Consider the following 23,198-nt stretch of genomic DNA (forward strand, 5'->3'; position numbering starts at 1 on the left):
ACAGCATAAGCAGCCTGTAACGGCAACGCACGACATACAAAGCACTGAGTAGCAGCAAGCAAGCAGGATAAAAAGTGGCGATTGCGTGCGGAGGCAGCATCGGAACGGAATCGAAATGAGGCTGTTAGCAGTTACGTTTGTTTGAAGGTTGAACCAATTAGGTGGATAAATAGCAGTGGCGAGCAATTAGAATGATACTGTATCTGATGGAGGCATGCAGGGCCTGGGACGCTGGCGAAACACCCGTCGGTGTGTCCTGGGATGAAAGCTGCGGCCGTGGAGAAGTTTGTTGACTCTTGAACTTGGATGGAAATGACGGACGATGAAGGTGAGCTGCGAGCTCGATCGTGTCTGTGTGCTACCTGTCACCTGAACGGAAGCACAGATGAGCGAAGGGAAGTGAGGACCGTTTATAAAGGGGTGCGGACAAGGTAACGCAGATCTGATTGGAGCAGACGGATGATGGAGCATTACAGCTCTAAGTTGAACTAACGTTAACAACTAAAACTTTTTCTAGTTCAAATCTGGATTTGTTGCATAATAATATAATTTATGGTTAAAACATGACCTGCCCTTTCCTCCCAATACTGTCACCAGTGAGTTTGATTGATTGATTGATTATTTTATTAGACAATATCAAATGCAAAAACAGTACATGGTACAGTCAAAAGCACATTTATCCAAAAGGATAGCACCAAAAAAAGACCTTGCGGTCTTGTTTCCATTCGGGTCCCAATGCATTCATTCACAATACTATGATGACATTAATTGAAGATACCTCAAAAAACATGAAAATTATTTACAGGTGTAAGTACCAAAAAAATCTAAAAAAATCTAAATACCAAATAAATCGCTCAGAGGGGGGGGTATATGGAGATTGGGCAGTCATCTTCTCTCCTTTTGACCCGCTGACATTGCTAGGTGATTTTTCATCCCGGTTTTAAAGGAAGCCAGTGATTTGTTTGTTTTGAGGGAAGGGGGCAGGGCAATCCACACCTGAGTGGCAGTGCTGTGGAAAGTGAATTTACCCATATTTGTTCTATAAGTGGGTGGCACCAGATCATTATTTATACTCCCTCTAGTGTTGTGGCTGTGAGAGTTGTGACGGCCCTGCCTCCTCTGCCTCTGCTCAGTAGGCTATCTGGCAGCCTGGGTGATTAGGGCAGAGTGGAGCAGGCCGTCAGGCCAACTGTGTACACCTGAGTGGGGTGTGGTCTGGGAGAGTATATAAGGGCTCACCTTTGTGAGGTAATCGGTTAAGTAAATGAGGACTGAGGGCACAGAGGGCAGGGCTGAATTTACTATTTTGAAAGTCAGACCCATTTTCAACTGCTTGACTCTGTCTTCTACCCGGAGCCATCCTATGCCATCCTAAGGATGGGCCCACCTTTATGCAACACAGTGGCGTTAGTGGGTTAGCAAGCGCTCGCTGTGTTCATTTGGACAGCACACTAGGGGGGTGTTACTATTCTGTGCCTGTCGGGCACAGAGCCAGTATTGCAGATGTGGTGTTTCCTGCTTTTAAAAGTAAAGTGGGCAAAGGTTCATTCATTTACTGTACATAGGAGCCACAGAGTGGAACAGCCTGGAAGGCAGTGTTAAACTACACTGAGGTCAATCGACAATCTGAGGTCATTTAAACAGAATATTAAACTATGTGGCTACTGGAAAAGGTTCCCCTAAGGGTCATCTTAGAGGGAAGGATAGGGAGTAGGGACGTACATATTGTGTTGTGTATGTAATGTAGGCTATATGTACTGTTTTGTGTATGTATTGTGATGTAGTTTAAAGTATTGTTCCGTTCAGTGCGATAGGACCTCAGTGGAAATAAGTCTTCGGACATTACTGTGAAATCCTTGAATCGCTGATTATAATGTTTTATTATGATTGCTTTTCTAAATAAATCAAATCAAATCAAAAATCGAGTTGCAACTCGGACGGCGCTGAGTCAGCTCAAGTGAACTTCGCAACGTTCGACACGGCAACTAGCTTGCTTTTCCTTGTTCGGTGGTGTATCGTGGCTCTAGTAGTAGCAGAGCCCTCCATAACCCACTGATGTCACCCAGGACACATGACCATAATGACTACATAATGCTTTAGCTTCCTTAGATCAAACAATGAAAAGCCATTAGAAAGTGTTTGGGAATTTGTTTTCCCAATTTACAGGTACAGATTGGCTTTGTCTTGCTTTTGCTTTCTCTTGATTTCTTAATTTTCTTGATTGGTGTATGATTGTGCTAACTATCACCTAATGCCAGTTCTCATACTTGATCTTTTGTGTTTGTTTCACAGGCAACCTTGCCCACACCAAGGGCAAAGGTGTAAACATGCGCCACTCCACACCTACACCGACACGCACCATCAACATGACCAAGGTAATGTCAGCACTCTTCTACAGGTTTGCCATTTAAAAGTGCTACGGGTTTCAGTCTCTTATAGGGATACTTAGGGATACTTCACTTTCCAATTTGTCTGGGGTAATTTCAACGTATATTCAGCCTTTTGTGATATACCCCAGATATTTTACATTAATTATATCAGACACGCCCCCTTCCTATGCAAACTTCAAACTCCATTTTAACCATGTTAGATTCAAACCTTGGTTATGGTGACCAATCGTTATTCTTGATACTGAATCAAGCAACTTAAAAACTGTCCGGGGTGATCACACAATACGTTAAAATGGTTACCTTATTGACCATTTGCAGTAAGTTGTTTCTTTTTACATTTCCCCTTTCATCCTTTCTCTCTTTCTCTCTCTTCCCCGTGCCTTAACCCCAAAGTTGGGGTTATACACTTCTTTGTCACTCACTGAGGTAAAGGATGCATTATATTGAACATTAGTTTCCATTGTTCTCAGTACTTTGTGTTTGAATAAATGTGGTATTAAAGCTAGGCATACCTGTATGGTTTGTGTTCAATATAGTCATTCAGTGTTCTGTGATAGAGCATGCATACAGTCTTGTGTATGTTGGTGTACGTGTCGTGTACTACATGGCTGAGGGAAGTAGGGGTGCTGGGGGGGCTGGAGCACCCCCTCCCCCCTCAGACAGGAGGGGGGAAATAATAATAATTTTAATCAAAGCAGATTAGGCCTAATAAATATGCTTGGCCTTATCCTGGTTAATTGCCTGTGTCAGTTTGTTCATATCACTTGCGTGTGGAGAGGGAAAGTAAAAAACCCCTACTGAACGTTCAACTCCTACTCTAAATATTTATTATATATTTATTTATAAGGGGGCACGGTGGCACAATCTGTAGTAATGTCACCTCACAGCTAGAAGGTCCTGTGTTCGATTCCCGCTGGGGACACTGTGGGCGCTGGGTGCGTGCGTGTTCTCTCCTCCACGTCATCAGTGCCCATACCCAAGGCGGGATTGGCGAAAGGGCCTTTCTGTGTGGAGTTTGCATGTTCTCCACGTCACAAAAAACATGCAGTAATCCTGGTCTCTAAACTACCTCCCCCTGGCCTGATGGAGGGGAATGGAACTGGTCGGAATAACGTGTTCCTTCCACGCCCTACGTCCGGCCAGGGAAACTCCCCCCCTGTCAGGTGAAAAGAAGCAGCTTGGACTCATCATGCATAGAACTAGAAGGAAGCATGAAGTCAGTCCGCTGCCATCCCCAGGTTGGCAGAGGAAGTGTAGCGCCCAGGATTACTTACATCAATTGACACTGAAAAAATGTCTTAAAAAGTCCATCGATTGTCACATTTTTAGAAATGTGCAGATACCCTGTATACACGTATACTGTATGTTGGTTTGTTTACTGTTAACTATGTTAATTATTAAGCTTATCATCAAATAATTCACCCCAGTTTGGGAACCTCAGTATGCTATAGGATTCATGTGGTTAAAAGTTCACTCATCAGTGAATGATTAAAAAGAAGAGTGAATTCTCCATTATGTTTTGCAATCAACATAAGATGTTAACCTGAACATATATGTTTCTAGTAGTTGTCAAGATTAATGCACGTCTTTCTTTAAACTTGAGTATGTGAGAGCGCTGTGATTTAGCTAAATTGTCACTGCACACATCCCACTGGGATGACAAGTTTAAGGCAATTTGTACCCTAAGAGCAACTGACAATAGATACAAGCTGACTTTTTTTTTTGAATGATTTCTTTTTTTTTTTGAATGAATATATTAGCATTAATCTGCATATTTTTGAATGTTGCCTGAGAAATTAAGCCCATCAAAGGATTTTTTTTAGATAATTCACTTTGTTGGATTAAACTGTATGTTTAGCTGTTTGCTTTAGTTGATTTCAGTGCTGTTTGTTGTGTGCTGTACTGTATAGTTTGCTAAATGTTTTTTTGTACCATGATATACTGTATATGCAATGTCACGATTAATATTACCTACGGTATGACCAATATTAGCAAACATTTGCACAATTAATTAATTTCCCCTTTATATTATAGTTTGCTGCCAGTATTTCATACATGTCACAGATCTTCGGTACTAATTAATTTGTTGAGAAAATTTGAAGTAGCCTAATGTATCTGAACAAGTTGCAATTATCCTCTTGATTTGGCACACTCTTTTCATTTATGCCTTTTCATACATCTCTTTTGCAGCCTACTTGGAAATTAATGCTCAGCCCTGTGAACAAATCCTTGCCTGTTCATGACAAAGTACCAATGGTGATTTAACCTGTTCAATCCTGGGTCATTTTTTGATTTATAGATATAGCGTGTATATATATATATATATATATATAACTAAGCCCAATATGCCATCTGGGAAAATACATGAGAGGCGGTCTCAATAGCACAGAAATACAACATTTCCTTCACCAAAATATAGTTTTTTTGTTTGTTTTGGCACAATTTTTTTCAAAAATGTCAGATCTAAAAGCTCATAGCGCAATGCACAAAGTAACACGCTATGAGCTTTTAGATCTGATATATTTGATATATATATATACATACAGTATATATATATAGTATTCCTAATCCAATTTGACTAATGATAGACGAAGGAAGGCACTGGAGCAAACTCAGACCATGGACAATGAAAGCCTTTTTTAATAACAATGTGCAGGCACATAACGTGACGTTTCGATGTCAATACATCTTCATCAGGCCATGACCTGTGCCTTCCTTCTTCTTCACATACCAGCTCCTGAGATGCCCCGGACCAGCTTGAGTCGTGCATGGTGTAACTCCAACATAACTAATGTTTCTAGTGCTTTTTGACCAGGGTAAGTGTTTGTTTGTTCATCAGGGTGATCCCGGAGAGTCCTCCTCACACCCCAGAGCAACCACCAACATGAGGACACAGACCGTAGCTTCCTACTTCAGAGTAAGTGCATGTTTCCTTGCTATATAGTTGTCAGTTTAATACTTATTTTTGTTGTCCCAATGTAGTAGTTATGCCAATGAATTCCTCCCCACACATGCTGTGTTGTCACTGCTGTTGTATACTGACTCACCCGGCAGGAGCCACCACAGGGAGGCCTTTGTCCTACTCCTCCCACCGAACACTCCAGCCTGTAGGAGTACGTTCAATGACCTATATCACCCTCGCGTCCGGCTTCCCTACCCTGAACACGGGCCAATTGTGTTCACATAGACACCCACTACCTCCGTGTTGGTGGGCAGGCACTTTACCACTGCGCCAAACCAGCGTCCGTTTTGTTATCGTTTAGTTCAGTGGTTCTCAACCTTTTCAGGCAGAGACACTTCCAAAATAAAACATATTTGAACTTGTCTGTCTTGTCAGTACTCTCTGATGGACCTGCTGTCCAAGATGGTGGCGGGTCAGCCCCAGTTTGTGCGCTGCATCAAGCCCAACAACGACCGGCACGCCAACAAGTTTGACCGAGAGAAGGTTCTGGTCCAGCTGCGCTACACCGGAGTCCTGGAGACGGCCAAGATCCGGCGGCAGGGCTACTCTCACCGCATCATGTTCAATAACTTCATCAAGAGGTCAGCAGGACTCTATCTGCTGAAAACAGGTCACATTCTGTGTCCCGTCTAAATAAAGAAATAAAGTAAAGTAAGAAAATGGTTTAAGTGTCTGGTATAAGTATTCAATGGATCACATCCAGGTACTACATCTTGGCTTTCCGGGCCCATGAAGAGCCATCCGTGAGTCCAGAGACGTGTGCTGCTATTCTGGAGAAGTCCAGGCTGGAGAACTGGGCCATGGGGAAAACTAAAGTATGTCCCTTTATGATGCACTCAAATATGGGTTCATTCGTTTCACGTATTTCTGGTGACTGCTGATCGATCACTATAGCTGCCTAAGAAATGCAAACAAATGGTGTTTTGCGAAATAGTTGTTCTCTGTGGCGGTCGTTTCCTCAGGTGTTCCTGAAGTATTACCACGTAGAACATCTAAATCTCATGGTGAAACGGAACACGGACCGCATCGTCCTGGTCCAGGCGTACGTGCATGGCTGGCTGGGGGTCAAGCGCTACCGCCGACTGCTGGAGGAGAGAACCCACAGTGCACGGGTGTTGCAGTCAGGTCGGTAACATTATGCCATCCGGAATGCTCGCAAAAACACACTCGACCCCCTTTGTTTTTCTGCGGACCGCTCGCCCCCCCCGGTGGTACTTTTATTCTTGTATTTGTTTTTCCGAGGTTAAGGTTATACTATAGGAATTTAGGCATAGTTTTACTGAGATTTTGTTTAGGAATTAGGTTAGGTTTTGGGCATATAGTTTTACTGAGGTTACGTTTAGGTTTAATGCATAGTTGTACTACGTTTAGGAATAAGATTAGGTTAGGTTTAGGTTTAGTTTTACTGAGGTTACGTTTAGGAATACCTAGTGGCGACTGTTCCAAGGTCACCTGATTTGACCGGGGGCGAGAGTGTTTTGGGACGAGCGTTCATGTATGCAGCATGACATCCTGTTATGAATGTTGTTTACAAATACACATTAAAGTCGGTGTGAAATGGCTTTTTCTGTCATTTTATTTTGAAGTTTCAGTCTGAAACGGAAGCCTGTGTGCTTCTGAGCCAATCAGGTTTAGTTTTACTGAGGTTACGTTTAGGAATACCTAGTGGCGACTGTTCCAAGGTCACCTGATTTGACCGGGGGCGAGAGTGTTTTGGGACGAGCTTTCTTGTATGCAGCATGACATCCTGTTATGAATGTTGTTTACAAATACACATTAAAGTCGGTGTGAAATGGCTTTTTCTGTCATTTTATTTTGAAGTTTCAGTCTGAAACGGAAGCCTGTGTGCTTCTGAGCCAATCAGAGTGTCGCATCCCTTCAGTCTATGGGACGTAGCTCTGCCATCCACAACGTGTTTGTTACAAACAAAGCATGTTTGCTACCACGTGGCTTATTTCTTTTTCTTTTTTTTAAGATTTGTTTTTGGCTTTTGTGCCTTAGTTACAAAAGATGGACAGGAAAGAGGAAGAGAGAGAAGGGGAGAGACATGCAGCAAAGGTCGTCATGAACGGGACTCGAACACACACACGCTATCAGGCCATAGCCTATACAGTATGTGGCATACACCTGGACCACTAGGCCAACGGGCACCCCCACGTGGCTTATTTCTAACCTATAATGTTTTCAGATACATATGTTAGCGTGCTGATTAAGTTTAAAAAGAGTAATACACTCTGGATGTTATCTTGAATTTATTAAAAACTGATTTAATAGTTCTGTATTTAAAATCAGCTGTTTTGGGAGGAATGTGCAGCAATGGGAATCAAACGGGTGAATGAAATCAAGATTCTTCGGGCCGCGTCTTTAAGTTCATAATTTATCTCCCTGTGTTTCTGCCATCAGCCTATAGAGGACATAAGGTTCGGAAGAAATCTGCCGATGACAATAGCAAAGCAAAGCTGGAGACCATCATCATTCAACTGCAGGCTGGTATGTACGACAAATTAGGATGAGTTAACCAGAGAACCCCAGATTATTGAGTAACATATTACTTTGTTCTCTCTTGTCGCCCTCTTAAGTCTGTCGAAGCTACCTCGCTAGACAGAAATACAAGGAGTTAGTGGAGGAGAAGAATAAGGCTGCAACCAAGATTCAGGCTCGCTACAGAGGGAACAAGGAAAGGAAGAGCTTCAACAAAAAAAGGTAAGCAAAAGCTTGAATCCATAAAACATTGGAATTAACACAGATACACTTTAGTGTAAACACTTTATTTAAAGATAGTTGGTGTAACTGTTAGCTATACTGTTCTTGTTACCACAAAGGTAAAGGCCTTAACAGACGACGTCACACTGATAAGCACCAGAATGCGCGCGCATAGCGGCAGCACAAGAACCCTGCCTCTCATAAAATGCAATGGAAAAGTTCTAACTGCACTCATGTGTAAAAAATGCCCCATCAAACTTTCAGATGCTGTTTTTCTCCCAGTGTGGAGGAAGAATGATTAGGATTTTTATTGTGATCTCTAGCCCTTGAAATATATAATCTTTTGGTTTCTGTTGTGTTTGAACAAACAAACCACACCTCCAGTCGCTGTCATAAGAACGGGAGGTGCGCTCATGAACACGGCTGTGTGCATGGCTGCACGCGCACCTGCAGCCCATTAAGTATAATTTATCCTTCGTCCCGCGATGGTGTAGCGCACGCAGACCTCTACGCTCACAACAGTCGCATCTGCGATGCGATGTGAGCTTGTATATCAGTTGTTCTCTGTGCGCAATACTGTTGAGCTTTGAAGTATAAATGTCTCCTAGGGTGCATCTCACTAGCCAACTCACAAACGGAGGTTGAATGGACTGAAACCAGCGCTCCCCAAAACAACAGGTTTGGAGATCTGTTGGGAATTCGAATTGATTACATGAAACAGTCATCCGTGCGCCCAGTCCCAAATCATTGGTCTATTATAGATAGACAATAATATATATATATATATATCCGTGACCTGATGAAGATGTATTGACATCGAAACGTTATTTGCATTCACCCTAAATACAGAAGCCTTTTAATTGTCTACTTCTTGCTACTTCTACACATACCAGTCCCACTCCTGAGATACACTGGACCAGCGTGCATTTGGCTTAAGGTGCGGTGGAACCCCTTTGTTCCACCCAGGGGGGCAGTCAGACAGATATTTTGTGAAGCCTATAAGGAAATCGCGATTCATATAATGGCCTGTTGTGGCGCTGTCATTGGACCCAGAAAAACCCATAGCCCCATAGAAGTCCATGTATTTGGGCCCAACTTCACCTAGACTGTATTACCTTAATAAACATGGTCATGAATACTTTCTGCTTCCAGTCACTAGTTTAAAGTCTCATTTCTAATGTCATAATATTCTTTTTGGAAAATTATGGTCCCATTAATTAAAAAAATGACCATAAAGTCGCGTATGTTCTGAGGGGCGTGGCTACCGTTACAGTCTATGATCGGGATTCCCCTCCCACTCGAGTCAAAATACAAACCAACGGAGAAGAAGGGGGGAAGTCCCGCCTCGTGTCTGGGCCAGCCAATGGCCAGCTGGGCCAAAACGGAGCCAGCCAATGGCCAGCTGGGCCAAAACGGATCTAGAAATATGGCGATTTACATCAGGAATTACCATAGAATTACAGGCTTCATTTTACGTCCATGTTAGACCCGGGGAACGCTTTGTCCATATTTTTTACATATTTTTTATGGTTCCACCGCAAAAGGGTGGAACAAATGAGGACTCATTTTAGCATTACTATTCCGGTTAGTATAGCATGGCGATTCAGACACAAGACAAAGTTTAATTCACTCATTCTGACTCTAGAGATGCCAAACAGAAGGACAACGAGGAGACAGATGTCAGAGGAAAAGAAGCCGAGGCGGCAAGAGAAGCGGAGGAGTTAAGTGGAGCAGAGCAATGCACCCCTGCCGCTGTGGACACCGGAGCGAGCAACAAGGGCGATGATGAAATGGCCGCCGTGGTCCCTCAGAGTGACCAGAATGCAGCCGGAGCCCAGGTAGACGTATCGCAGGCCGTGGCAGAGGCCTGCGAGGAGAGCGGTCAGGAGCCTACCGCCATGGAAGAGGGGACAGTAGTGGTAGGTGAGGGGGTCGAGGCTGGGGAAGAGGAGGAGGAAGATAGTACATTGGAAGAAGAGCAGGGGGGAGACAACAGTGATGACACGCAGGTGCCCGACGACGAGGACAATTCGGAGGCGCTCAAGGAGATCGAGGATGAAGAGGCTCCGGTCGGAGAGTCCGGTCGAGGCGGAGAAGAGGGTGACAACGTCGAGGCGGAAAGCGGAGACGGTGCGGCTGAAGAGGTTAACTTAGAAGACGAAACCAAGGCGGCCACCTGTCTGCAAAGTAACTTCAGGGGGCACAAGGAGAGAAAGAGGTTGGAGGAAGAGGGCAAGATCCCTGCCAGAAAAACAAAAGAGAAGAGTCCTCCCGCCGGAGAGGAAGACGCACCAATGGTCGAAGTTCCGGCTGAGGAGCTATGCAGCGGGGAGACGGCAGAACAAGAAGCAGCAAATGATCCTCAAGAAACTACAGACATTCCTGCAAGCGTGGAGACTTTGGACGATGCGGAAGAGGCAAAAGCAGCGACTGTCCTTCAGAGTAACTTCCGTGGCCACAAGGAACGCAAACGACTCGAGGACGAAGGGAAAATACCCAAGAAAACGAAGCCGAGCGCAGACACCGTGGCCGAACCTGCTCCTCCAGTGGAGAAGCAGGTTATACAGGAAGAGGAGGAGCCAGCGGCAGAGCTCCGAACAGAGCAATCCGCCGAGGGCCAGGAGGGTGAGGGGGATGGGGACGAAGAGAAAGCTGCAACTGTCCTTCAAAGCAACTTCAGAGGCCACAGAGACAGGAAGAAGTTCAAAGCCGAAAGAGAAGCAAGAAATAACAAGGAGATAAAAGCAATGGACGCAATTCCAAGTGTTGCAGAGGAGGAGGAGGAAACGATGGACAATGAGAAGCCCCCGGAGGAAATGGTTCCAAGTGTCGCAGAGGAGGAAATGACGGATAGCTCCCTGGATCTTGCCGATGTGAACACTAAACACAACGAGGAGGAAGCAGTCGACACGGTTGCAAGTGTCGTGGAGGAGGAAACGGTAGATGACACAAAGCCCCTGGATCTGGACGATGTGGTGATAGAGCGCAGAGGTGAGACGGACGCCGACGGGGAACGGTTGGAGCAGGAGCAGGCGGCTGTGAAGATCCAGAGCAAGTTCAGGGGCAATAAGGACCGGAAGGAGTTGAAGCAAAACAGAGCAAAACACCAAAACAGAGCTCTGGGTGAAGCCGAAGAGACGGAAACATTCTCCAACGAGGTAAATGACATTTAAAGCACCTCATATGTATTCATTCAATCATTAATGTTTAATACCAATTCAATCCCTGCTATTGTTGTTGTTGTTTATTAGCTTTATTGTTTTGGTTTTACATTCCACAGATTGCACAAACTTCGGAGGACTTAAACGCCGTTCAACAGAAGATCAATGATATAATCCTGGCTCACCAATTAAATCCGGGAAAAAACGGAATGTTTGTAAAAGGACCTGCAGTCAATGGCCTTGCTCCCACGTGTAACCAATCAGCTAACCAATCAGGTAAGATAAGTGCAACTGGATCTTCGAAGTCTAACTTCTATCTATGGCTTAGATAGTCTAATGACTGACTAGGAGGACATGAAATCTTTTCCAGTCTAAATCATTTTGAGAGTAATTGAGCCATTCATTAACACATTGTCTGAAACGTCGTCAAAAAACAATTGTCTGGCCCAGGCCGTAGCGTAACGGTCTGGGCACCGGACTGGTAATCCAGTCGCAGTGTGCCGCGGGTTCGACTCCCGGACCCGACACGGCCTTTACTGCATGTCATCCCCCCATCTCTCTCCCGTTTCCTGTCAGCCTACTGTCTGTCCCTTCAAAAATCAATAAAAGGCGTAAGCCGCAAAAAAAAAATCTTAAAAAAAAAAAAAAAAACAATTGTCTACGTCTGTGGAAATTAGAAAGGTTAGTGCAATTGATATGCCTTGAAAAGCATTGGCAAAATCAAAGTTCAGTGTGAGCGCATCCTTAGACCTGTTACACCTATAGGTTGATATACTCTTAAAATACTATTTTTTGTTTATCCGCCTCATTTTAGTTGTTGTTTATCTCTTATCCCCTTATTCAATCTTTTTTCTTTCTTTTTCGTAAATTAATGTGATCATACTACAGCATCACACAAAAGAGTAAAAGTAGCAGTTCTTCACGCAGCGTTAAATGGTAAATGGTGCATTTATATTATCCAAGGCGCTTTACATAGATTGTGCATTACATTCACCCGTTCACACACACATTCATACACCGATGGCAGAGGAAACCATGCAAGGCACCAACCAGCACATCGGGAGCAATTAGGGGTTCAGTGTCTTGCTCAAGGACACTTCGACACTAACTCTGGGGGAGCCCGGGTTTGAACAGGCTACCTTGCGGTTACCATCCAACCACTCTACCCCTGAGCCACTTTTGAGGCCGTTTAATGTTTGTCTTTCCTAGACAAACATTAAAAAAGCCATTGACAATGAACAGAGTTTAATGTTTGTTTTGTCTGTCACTGAGCAAATCGGCATATGATATTATGTTATGATATCGCAATGATGTAATATGATAAGGGTTTGGTAAAGTGCCCCTCACTTCACACGGGTGTGATGTTTATTTTATTTTTGGACGTTTTTCTGAAAACATCTAGAAGGTGTTTTTAGAATCAGCCTCAGGTCTGTTTTCATCCTCCTATATTGCTTGTTATGTGTATGAAATACACTGAATAAAGCACATAATAGGTTTCTTTTCTTTTCTTATGATGCTTGATAGTATCAGAAAACCCTGCGGATGTCAAGTTCCAAAGGAAAACTCGTTATAAGATTTGTCATCAAAACAATCCCTCGGCTTCCCTCAGCTTTGTGAATGTATAGTTCATTAGATTTTCACTGGTGATATGTGTAATTGCTTTGGGCGGGTTGTGAGCACCGTTGCCAGATTTTGTGAGAGAAATAAGCAGCCAGGTCTATGAAAACAAAGCCCAAAAGAAGTGACTATAGGCTACATATCACTTTAAACTACAAGCTCACAACGCAACGCTATTTTCAAAAGTATCTTGAAAAGAAAACGGGACATATTTGGAATATATTTGAAACATTTCTTTCAGATGGGGGCCAGGATAGAAAGGACAGATTCAACGACAACAACTATGTTTTTTGTTTTTTACAAAAAACGTTGGTATCAAAAAAGTAGAATGAAAGTACTCAGTATGCAGATTTTGTTATAGCCATATTGGAGTTTCTCCATTGGTGGAGCACAGCTGTACGTCCTCGTAAATTGCAGTGACAACAATAAGCATCACACGCCTAATTTGTGACCTGCAAAATGAAAGAGTGGGGAATGTCGTTCAGACCGCTCTCCACGGGAAAGGTTGTTAAATGTTAATCACATCTCACGTGCGCAGGTTGTCTTGCAATTATAACGGGAATTAATATGGTGGGATATCAAATTATTGCCCTCAATTCCTTGAGCAATACAGAAATGACCTTTAGATAGACATGTTTGATAATAATCCAAACTTTCTTTTTTTTTGTTCCATTTCACCTGATAGCTTCTGCATTTGATGGATGCCGTTGCAGTATTTTTATGGCCTGGCATGAACAGTGATTAATACAGAGCAAGAACCAAAGGTCGCTGTAATGTATTCATAATTGCAATAACGTTAGACATGCCCCCCCCCCCCCCCCCAATGGGAGGGGGGGACATTGCTTGTGGAGTACATTGCTTGTGACAAACGTGATGGATTGCAACTCATACAATATGGGGAATATGTCATGCATGACGTACGCCCTGATGATTGTGCTGTCCAGACGGGCAACACAATCATTGAACATCTTCATGATCAATACCAGTGGTGGAAAAATGTACTTTTTGACTTAAGTAGTAAGTACAAAAGTACAAAAGTGCAAAAGTGTTGAAAATGTACCAAAAGTAGAAATAAAAAAAAGGGGGGTTTTGTCACAATGTGTCGCATTGTGAGCTTGTGTATATATACTATTTCCAAATGACCGAAATGTATATAGGGCTGAAGTGGTTATGTGTAGTGTACTGTATGTTTTGTAATAATAATCAAAATCTACAAAGTAACTAGTAACAAAAAGATTTCATATAATTGTAGTGGAATAAAAGTATAATATTTGACTCTGAGATGTAGTGGAGTATAGAAGTAAAAGTACTGAAAATAGGAAATAATCCAGTAAGGTAAAAGAAGAAAAGAAAACTCAACATTGTACAGTACTGTACAGTACAGTACAGTACAGTACAGTACAGTAAATGTACTTAGTTACTTTACACCACTGTTCAATACCATGATGGTGCCGGATAATGGCTCTGAGGAGAGAGACTGAACACTTTGTGATGGTGACCGGCAGAGCTAGGGGTCATTCTGAATAATGTCCGTTTGACAATGCAAGCCGCCAGAGGCCTGAGGTTTAAACTGCAGTATAGCCTACTATAGATCAGGGCAGCTTTGTTGATGGAGAGGGCCACTATAGAGCGTCGCAGTCAAGCTCAAAACGCGTCACAGTGCGACGCGTTTTGAGCTTGTAGATCTGCTATTTTTGCTATAGGCCTATTGAATTTGCTATATTTGAATTGAAATCCTGAATATTTTGGGTATTATTTTTTTGCTCTTTTTTTAATTGGAATCGTGAAAAGTTACATTGTTATCGTTATAACTTATGTTAACTTTATTATGAACTTAAATGCAAAAACATTGGAAATAAAAAAGACTAACATTTTAATACTAGCCGTTAAGCTACTAATATAGACTGAAGTAATTAAAGCGGGTCATGTTTGCATGTTTAGAATTGTAACAGCTGAATTCAATAATATATCAGTATTCCAATATTAACCGGTGGGCCACATTAAGTGAATGTGAGGGCCGCATGTGGCCCCCGGGCCACCAGTTGCCCATGTATGCTATAGATATATAGAGGGCAGCTCAATAAGTACATTTGGGTCAAAAGGTCGCTGCGGTGCGGTTCACACTCAATAGGTTGTAATAGAGTGGACATGTGGAATGACCTCGCAAAAACATTCTCGGTCTTTTTGGAACAACAAACAAATATAACTACCCAAATGAATTAATATCATACACAATACTATAAAGGAAAGATATCGTCATATTTTGTTGGCTGTTTAAAAATGCCAATGAGCTAGCAGGTGGTTAATGGTGGTTACATCATGATACATGATCCCCTTCCAGTCATACGGAAGAAATCACCCAGACGTTCTCCGTCTTTGGAGTGAGAATGCGTTGACCAGACACATCTGATTTAGATATTTAGTTTAATCCAGTGGTTTTTAACCTTTTCATGTCAAGGTCCGTTATTTATTCCGCATTTGGCATTTCTCTCTGGGACCCCCAATTTATATTGTAAAATCAATGTTAATTTAACATTGATCCGTTTGGGTCTGTTTGGTTACATTTGTACACTCTCAGAGTTACAGACCCATAAGGGTCCATTTGGTTCCTAACTATCATTTAGCTGGGGACCCCCTGGAGCTCCCTCAAAGACCCCTGGGGGTCCCCGGACCCCACTTTGGGAACCACTGGTTTAAATGACAGAAAATAGTTGACTTGTGGCAGATGTTTGTCACTGTCTCTCTCTTTGTCATCTTTCAGCAGATGCAAAAGTGTCGCGGACCCCACGCAGAACTCAGCAGCCCAAGACCCTCCACACGCCAGAGGACTCCACCTATTACAACCTGATTCATGTGAGTCCAATAGCAATTTAACATATTCACAGGGTGGCCATTTTGCTCCAACATCATTCTTCAGGCAGGAGGGTATATGAAACAATTTCCCCTGTCTGGTTATGCTAGTTAAGGTCAATGTTGAATGATTTCAGATACAACAGCTATGCATTACTTACAGCCAAGAGGCAGGCGAGATGTTGTGACTATTTTCCTAGCTACTGGCATTTATAATGCATTATTGATTGTCCATATTTTTCTTAACTAGGGAACACATTTGAAAAAGACAACATTGTCAAGATTTCTTGATTGTGTCGTGTATAGAGGCTGTGATATATTCCAAAATAAATAGGAGCTAAGATATTCATGATGTACATTTTCAGCGCTTAATTATTTTGTCAATGATTTCAGCACACACTAGTGCAACGCAAACTAGGCCTATTCACAGCACTCAAGGTTTGTTTGCCGTTTGTTTAACTGTAGTAGAGTTACAGTAGATCTAATAATCAACCTAATCATATATAGGCAACTAATACATTACATAATACTGAAATAAGATGTCAATCATTTAGAACAGTGGTTCTCAACCTTTTTGGGCCACGTCACCAGAAATCAAATCATATTTGAACTGTCTGTCTAAAATCCCTTAAAAAAAGTCCTTACATTGTCACTTCACTGTCACCTTGGGACCCTGCAAAGTCACGTGGGGACCCCCTGGGTGTCCTGACCCACAGGTTTAGAACCACTGATTTAGATGAAGAGACTTCAAACTAATTATTGTAGGTATACAAATTATTGTATGTATTGTATGTGTTTTTGTTTTCAAATGTGTTTTTGGATCACTCAAGTTTAATAATTGGGCTACCCTCAGCCCAATAATTGTGCTGTCTACTAAAACGGCACAATTATTGGGTGTCTTTGATTGACACGTAATTTTGGATGTGTCTCTCCTCTCAGCGGTCGGTCCAGGAGGATAAGCGCCGGCCCAGGAAACAGGAGTAAGTATATGGCTTCTATTTTAACACATTAAAACCGCTGAAAGCATCGGTGTCACAATCAAACTTTTGACTGCCAATGACGAGATTCATTCCAAGGCTCACACCGCCAATGTGGTTTTTTTCAGTGGTTTACGATAGAGCTCTCTTCTGCAGCCTGTGCATGATCCCAGGATTACCAAGCTTGTTTTGTTACTGTGTATATGATTTATAAAATGATTTTCTTCTCTGGTTTCTCTTGCTTTTTGGCAAAAACAAGCTATTAAACAAACTAATTATCGCGACGGCAAGGTTTTTTTCCCTCTGATTCTACAAGACTACCACGTCCTTTAAAGTGATCGGAGGATGGATCATTGTAAAGAAGAATATTCTGTAATTTTTCAAAGGTTAGTGAAAACGCCCTGAATCTCTGGCAGCTAACGACTCGGCCACGGAAGGCGTTTGATTGCATATAAATTTGGCGGTCTCCTTGGCACAAACAGGTTTGAGAACCACTGATTTAGACAGCATTTGTAGAATCGGCCTCAGGTCTTATTTCGTTAACTTGGCAGCATTCTAAAAGGCTGGCACTCTGCCCTACGTCCAGACAGTAGTGGTTGTGGGCGCTGTGCCAACATGAGGACAGTGCATGTGTGTGGGTCCACGCCTAACGACCTGTGACATTACACAGCCACTATGAAATTAATTAGCTTAATCTTTCACCTCCTTTCCATGCGATGAATAATGGACAATGGCAAGTTCAGTGCTTGCTGCAATGACAAAGAGAAATAGTAATGATCTATCTAAGGTTGGGCATCCCAAGCGAATATTGTGTGGTTTATAAACTATTGTTGATTTCTGTGGGATGTGTTTTTTGTAGGTTTTGGCTTTTTTGTAGGTTTGGGTTTTTGCGGTCCTCACACTTAATGTTGCACTGCCGATCCGACGAATATACTGCTGGGGCTTTGTCAAAGTAGTGAAAATACCCATCGTATACCTGTCTGTCTGTGTCCCTTTTGTACCGTCTGTTTCTGTCTGTCTACCTGTGTCCGGATCGGCGGTTCCTGGACAACTCGATATCCAAACTACTTGACGGCTAAGACACATCCATAAGCATAAGGACTTCCTAATGTAGCTATACTTGGCGAATGGCAAATCTGGGGTGCACGTCTAAGCCGCAATGTATCATCATGGCATCAGGCGCAAACAAATCAGTCAGCTCCATATATGGGCACAAAAGCAGGCATCCCCATATACTAGGGGTGTAACGATATAGTAACTGCATCGAAAAATCTATTTCAAGAATCGAAGTATATCGAAATGAAAACGGCAACATTGACTATGTATCGTATCGTTTTGCAATGCAAATAATCGGTATCGAATTGTTTTGCTAGGCAATTAATCGATTGTATACATTTTTGTGCATGATATTTAGCAATTTTTAGAAAAAAAAAGAAATAGAGGGGTTTAATGACTTAGTTTAAAATAATGTCAATGTATTTTAAATAGTTACTGTATCGATTTCAAATCATTGAATCGTATCGTATCGCCATAATGAACCAATATCGTCCATGTATCGTATCGTCAACCAATGTATCGTTACACCCATATACGGTACGAGCTAGGGGTGCAACGGTTTTCGGTTTAAACCGAAACCGTTCGGTACGGCATGCACGGTTCAATACGCTCTAATGAACCGCGCTATTTCGGTTTGCATTAATTAATTTCTTACAGCTGCGAAGAATGTATTTCTCGGTCACACACCGGCCTACTTAGAAGTCTAGCACTCTATCGGTCACACACCGTCCTACTAAGAAGTCTAGCACTCTTTCGGTCACAGAAGTGTAGCACTCTGTCGGCCCACCCCCTATCCCCCCCACAGACACACACACACACACACACACACACACACACAGAGAGAGAGACGGCATGATGAGGAGAATCCAGCCCTCGTCTTTAAACATCTTCTTGAAAAGACCTCTCTGTGGAATAATTATTGATCGTCACAGAGACACACACACAGCGGAGTAACCTCGAATCAACAGGCTTCTAAGCACGCATCTTTTTAAGTTTGTTCAGATCTGCTTCTGCATCTGCACTCGCTGTTTGAGTGGTGAAAAGGGAGAGAGAGAGTAAAAACAACTCGTTGTTTTTTCGGAGCAGGAGAAGAATATTCCGTCTGAAAAGTCCCAACAAAATACTCCTGTCCAATCCATGACTGTAGATAGAAACCCTTCTTCTAATAATATAAGCAAAGCATAATATGGCATGCAGAGATCTTTATTGTAAACTTTTGTAAATGTTTCTGTGCGACACGGCACTCTGCTGTGAATTCCTCCCCTCTCCCCCCCACTCTCCTCTCCTCCCTGCATGTGCTGTGAGTCTGCACCACGTGTGAGCGCATGGGTGCATTATTTTTCCCTTGAACATAATATTGATGAGGCACATTAAAATAGCAATATAAGGTTTTTTCCCCCCCTTTAAAATAATGAAAAGGCAGAAATGCCTAATAAAATAATATATGCTAAAAAAGAATAAAAGAAAATGCTATAAAAAAAACTTTTTTGGTGCAAGCCAGTCCCTGGACTTATGTGTGTGGGTATGAGCATGAAAGCAGCATGGTTGTTTTTCACCACCTGTACCTGTACCTGCAACCTAACACACACACAAACACACGCACATATTAACTGTATATATGATGATTTTGTGTGTGCCAGGAGGCTACAGTACAGTACAGTAGAGGGACCGGCACACAGAACTCTGTCATTTCTCAGCCGTTTCGGACACAGGGCGGCAGTTCGGAACCGGCCCGGCACCCTGGGCGCGTTCCTGGGGGTCCCCCCCCCCGGGAACCCCCACACAGAGTTGCACCACTCACTTCACAAATGTGTGATTTTTTTATTTTACTGTACCGAAACCGAACCGAAACCGTGGCCCCCATACCGAGGTTCGAACCGAACCGTGGGCTAACTGAACCGTTGCACCCCTAGTACGAGCATACCGATGGCATCTTGGATCTCCATATATGGGCATAAATGTAACAAGGCATTTTGATACAGGGATATACATGTATCAAATATCGGTCGGATCGGGGGTGCGGCATAGCGTATAGAGGCCCCAACCTCTAGTTAATTTGGGGGGGGGGGGGGGGGGGGCTATTCTGCCATCTGGGGAGAGGTGATGATCGGAGGGTGCAGAGGGGACGGGCCAGGGTACTTCATCACAGCAGTCTGAACACACACACACACACACACACACACACACACACACACACACACACACACACTCACACACACACAAGCCAGACTCTAAACATCATTCAAGGGTGATCATTTGTTATCAGATAAATAAAGGCAGCCATTGGACGGACAGCAGCCGTTTACATGCATCATTAAGAAGGAGAAGGTCAGGAGGAGAGATGGCATCTCCAGCTGAGGCTGACAGCATAGAGAGGGAGGGGGGGAGGGGGCAGTGATGGAAGAAGTACTTACATTTATACTCAAGTAAAAGTATCAATACATAGTCTGCTACGGGATGCACACGCAGATTAGACACACCAACGGACCGACATGCGGCAACAATGGTCGGACATGCAGTTGAACATGCGCTGCTCCCGTGCTTGCGGTTAGGGTTAGGTTAGGGTTTGAGGGAGGTTGTCGGTCTAATGACAGTCGGACCAATAGTATGTCTAATCTAAAGCCTGTACTTGAGTAAAAGTTGGCATCAGAATATAAACCAAAAGTGAAGTACTCATTGTGCAGAATGAACCATTTCACAGGTTCAAAATGTATAAAAAACCTTTATACTATTGTGTTTTCAAAACTAACTAAGATTAACTGAAATTGACAAAATGCTCGTATAGTTTTTGTTTATGTTTATGTTTATGGGATGAAACTGCCTCCCTCTGGCCAGCCTGATGGAGGGGAAAGGAACTGGTTGGAATAACGTGTTCCTTCCACGCGCTACGTCCAACCAGGGAAACTCCCCCTGTCAGGTGTAAAGGAGCAACTTGGACACTCAGGCATGAAGGAAGCATGAGTTCAAGTCCGTTGCTCTCCCCTTGTCCCCCATATATGGGGACCAGGTTGGCGGAGGGTGTGTAGAGCCCAGGATCACATTAGATGATTGACAAAATCGTGGGATAAAACATATATTAGAAAAATATGTTTATGGGATGATATGAATATATTGATTTTGCTGTACCAAATGTATTTAATAAACGTGTCTTGCTAAGTTAGAGAGAAGCAAGTCTTCAACTTGAACACTGTCAAAGCTGCTGATGTTGTACCACACAGTAGTTTAATGTTAATTCAGTTCAATCTGTCTTCCCTCTAATGTTGCTTTCTTTGGCGAGCAGTGATATACAGCTCGCTACAGCTAGCAACAAATTTGATTTGATTTTGTATAAATTATGACAATTATTCCCCGATGTGCTTGTTAGAAACCCATTCTTTAAACGAATATGCCTACGCCTCATCACAGATGAAACCGAGTGATGCTTGTCCCCCGACAGCTAAAATATCCTTTCATGCACTTGTTTTTCCGTGTGTTTTTCAGTTCAGGGAAGCAGTTGGATGTAGATGACCAGTACTACCAGGGCATGTCCACCTCCGCGGCGGGCGAGAGGAGGCAGTCTGTGGACGACAGGCAATCGATGGGTGGGCCTGCTGCTGCCCACCAAAGGCAGTCCAGGGAGAGGGCCACCACAGAACCACCACCCCCCACTGCCAACAGACCTGCCAAAGACAACAGGTGCTTGACCACAAATAGAAGTACATCTTAGTGTGTGGTCAGGTTTGCCACTGCTATCAACCACATAATCAGTAGTGGAAAAAGTACTCACATTTTCTACGTAAAAGTATTAATACTGCAAACTAGTGGGAATTGTTTTTATTGGCCTAAAATATTGTCTATATACAGGTACATATATTCATGAATCCACTTGCTGACCAGCTGTCAGCATAGAGCAATTTATTTTATAGGGATTTATATGTGACCATACGATTAACATCCTATATAAGGCAAGATTTTCACATTTTCATTATGCTTTATGTAGCATGTGACATGTCAAACTAGGGTTTTTTCATGATTCTGAATCCATTCCAAGCATTTGTTTTGCACAAAAAACACTCCTAAAAACGGCCATAGCCACTTGCACAAATGTGCTCAAAATGTGCTGACCTCATCACATTTGTGATGACAGCCGGTCAGCAAGTGGATTCATGAATGTATGTATATACTGTAGACAATATTTTAGGCCAATAAAAAATACTATATACCAAATTTCGCACTTGAAACAAAAGAAGCCTGTTCAAAATGTACCAAAAGTAAAAGTACTCATTTTGCAGAATGTCTCATTTACAGTCTTCAAATGTATAGCAATATTTTGCAAATAGAAGATCTACAAGCACACAATGTGACACATCGTCACATGACACATAGTGTCATGTCCAGGGAATGTACTTAATAATAATAATGAATTGCATTTTTATAGCGCTTTTCTATGCACTACGTGCCTACTCGAAGCGCTTACAATGGTTCATTCATTCATACATACTTGTAGGCTATTATATCAAGCTGCCTCATGCTACAGAAACGAGGTTCCTGTCCAATGGGCCACATGGCTGGGTTTCATGGATAGGGCCTTTGGGGCCCTAGATTTTCGCCGGTCCCTAATAGGGCCCATAGCCTATACTGTAGTTGAGACATTGACAGGATGTGTCATTAGCGGCTGTTGTTGTGCAATACTGGTATAAAGAAAATATTAATATTCAGCTGTACCCAATTCTTCCGAGAGAGGAGAGAGGGAGAAACGGGGCAACTATGTGATGATCATCAGCGGAAACACATCTGTTTGTTGAAAGTAAATGGACTTGCAGCAACTGGCTAACCATGCTACACAGGTAGCATGGTTAGCAAACAAGGCATGCTGTATCGTAGAGCATTGCCTCAAGAGACACCATTCAAAACAAAAGAATACACCTCCAACTATGACATAGTTGGAGGTGATACAAGACATGATAAATGGCTGCTAGAGAGGATAAACTCATATACACAAGAAATGGTAAAGGAAGGCCTTTACCATTAATCTTGTCGTCTTTTCATCTGATACTCTCAACTCCGTTCCTTTAACGCGAATCTCTCAAGGCATCTCACGTTCTCCGTTTGCACTTTCTCTGTTTCCTTCCCCTACAGCTCTTACTTTCCCCCCCATCTTATGCCACAGCATACATTATGGTCACGTTTATCTGTTGTTGCTTTGCTGACAGGCACTCGGTCCCCAGGCTGCCCTCCACGGAGAGCCAGCAAGAGGAGAACCCGTACGACTACAGACACCTACTGAGGAAGACCTCCCAGAGACGGCGGCTCATCAAACAAGTCTGACGTCATGTACTGTACATACTGTACACGTCCTACCCGGGGCGCGTTTAGTTTCTTTCTTTTTCGCCCCCATTCTGAATTCCCATAGACTTTTTGAGTGGCACTAGCCACTCCTATATGAACAGCTATGTGTGTCCCTATGTATGTCTGTCCCTATGTGTATGTCTGAGTACAGAAA

The 23,198-nt window shown here is 42.9% G+C and overlaps 1 protein-coding gene across 1 annotated transcript; it reads left to right on the forward strand.

The window, feature by feature from the left end:
* Positions 1-312: 312 nt before the first annotated feature.
* On the forward strand, positions 313-23,023 carry LOC310867635 (myosin-IIIa-like; the record flags this gene model as incomplete). The annotated part of the gene is made up of 14 exons (XM_083777753.1): positions 313-328; positions 2,293-2,375; positions 5,230-5,307; positions 5,728-5,933; positions 6,056-6,167; positions 6,315-6,477; positions 7,756-7,842; positions 7,932-8,055; positions 9,701-11,213; positions 11,336-11,492; positions 15,595-15,686; positions 16,623-16,663; positions 21,197-21,391; positions 22,909-23,023. The coding sequence occupies 14 exons, from the start codon at positions 313-315 to the stop codon at positions 23,021-23,023; spliced, it is 2,982 nt and encodes a 993-aa protein (XP_083633879.1).
* Positions 23,024-23,198: the final 175 nt, after the last annotated feature.

This window comes from Protomyctophum parallelum (assembly GCF_964188405.1).
Source record: "Protomyctophum parallelum genome assembly, chromosome: 12".
Taxonomy (NCBI): domain Eukaryota; kingdom Metazoa; phylum Chordata; class Actinopteri; order Myctophiformes; family Myctophidae; genus Protomyctophum; species Protomyctophum parallelum.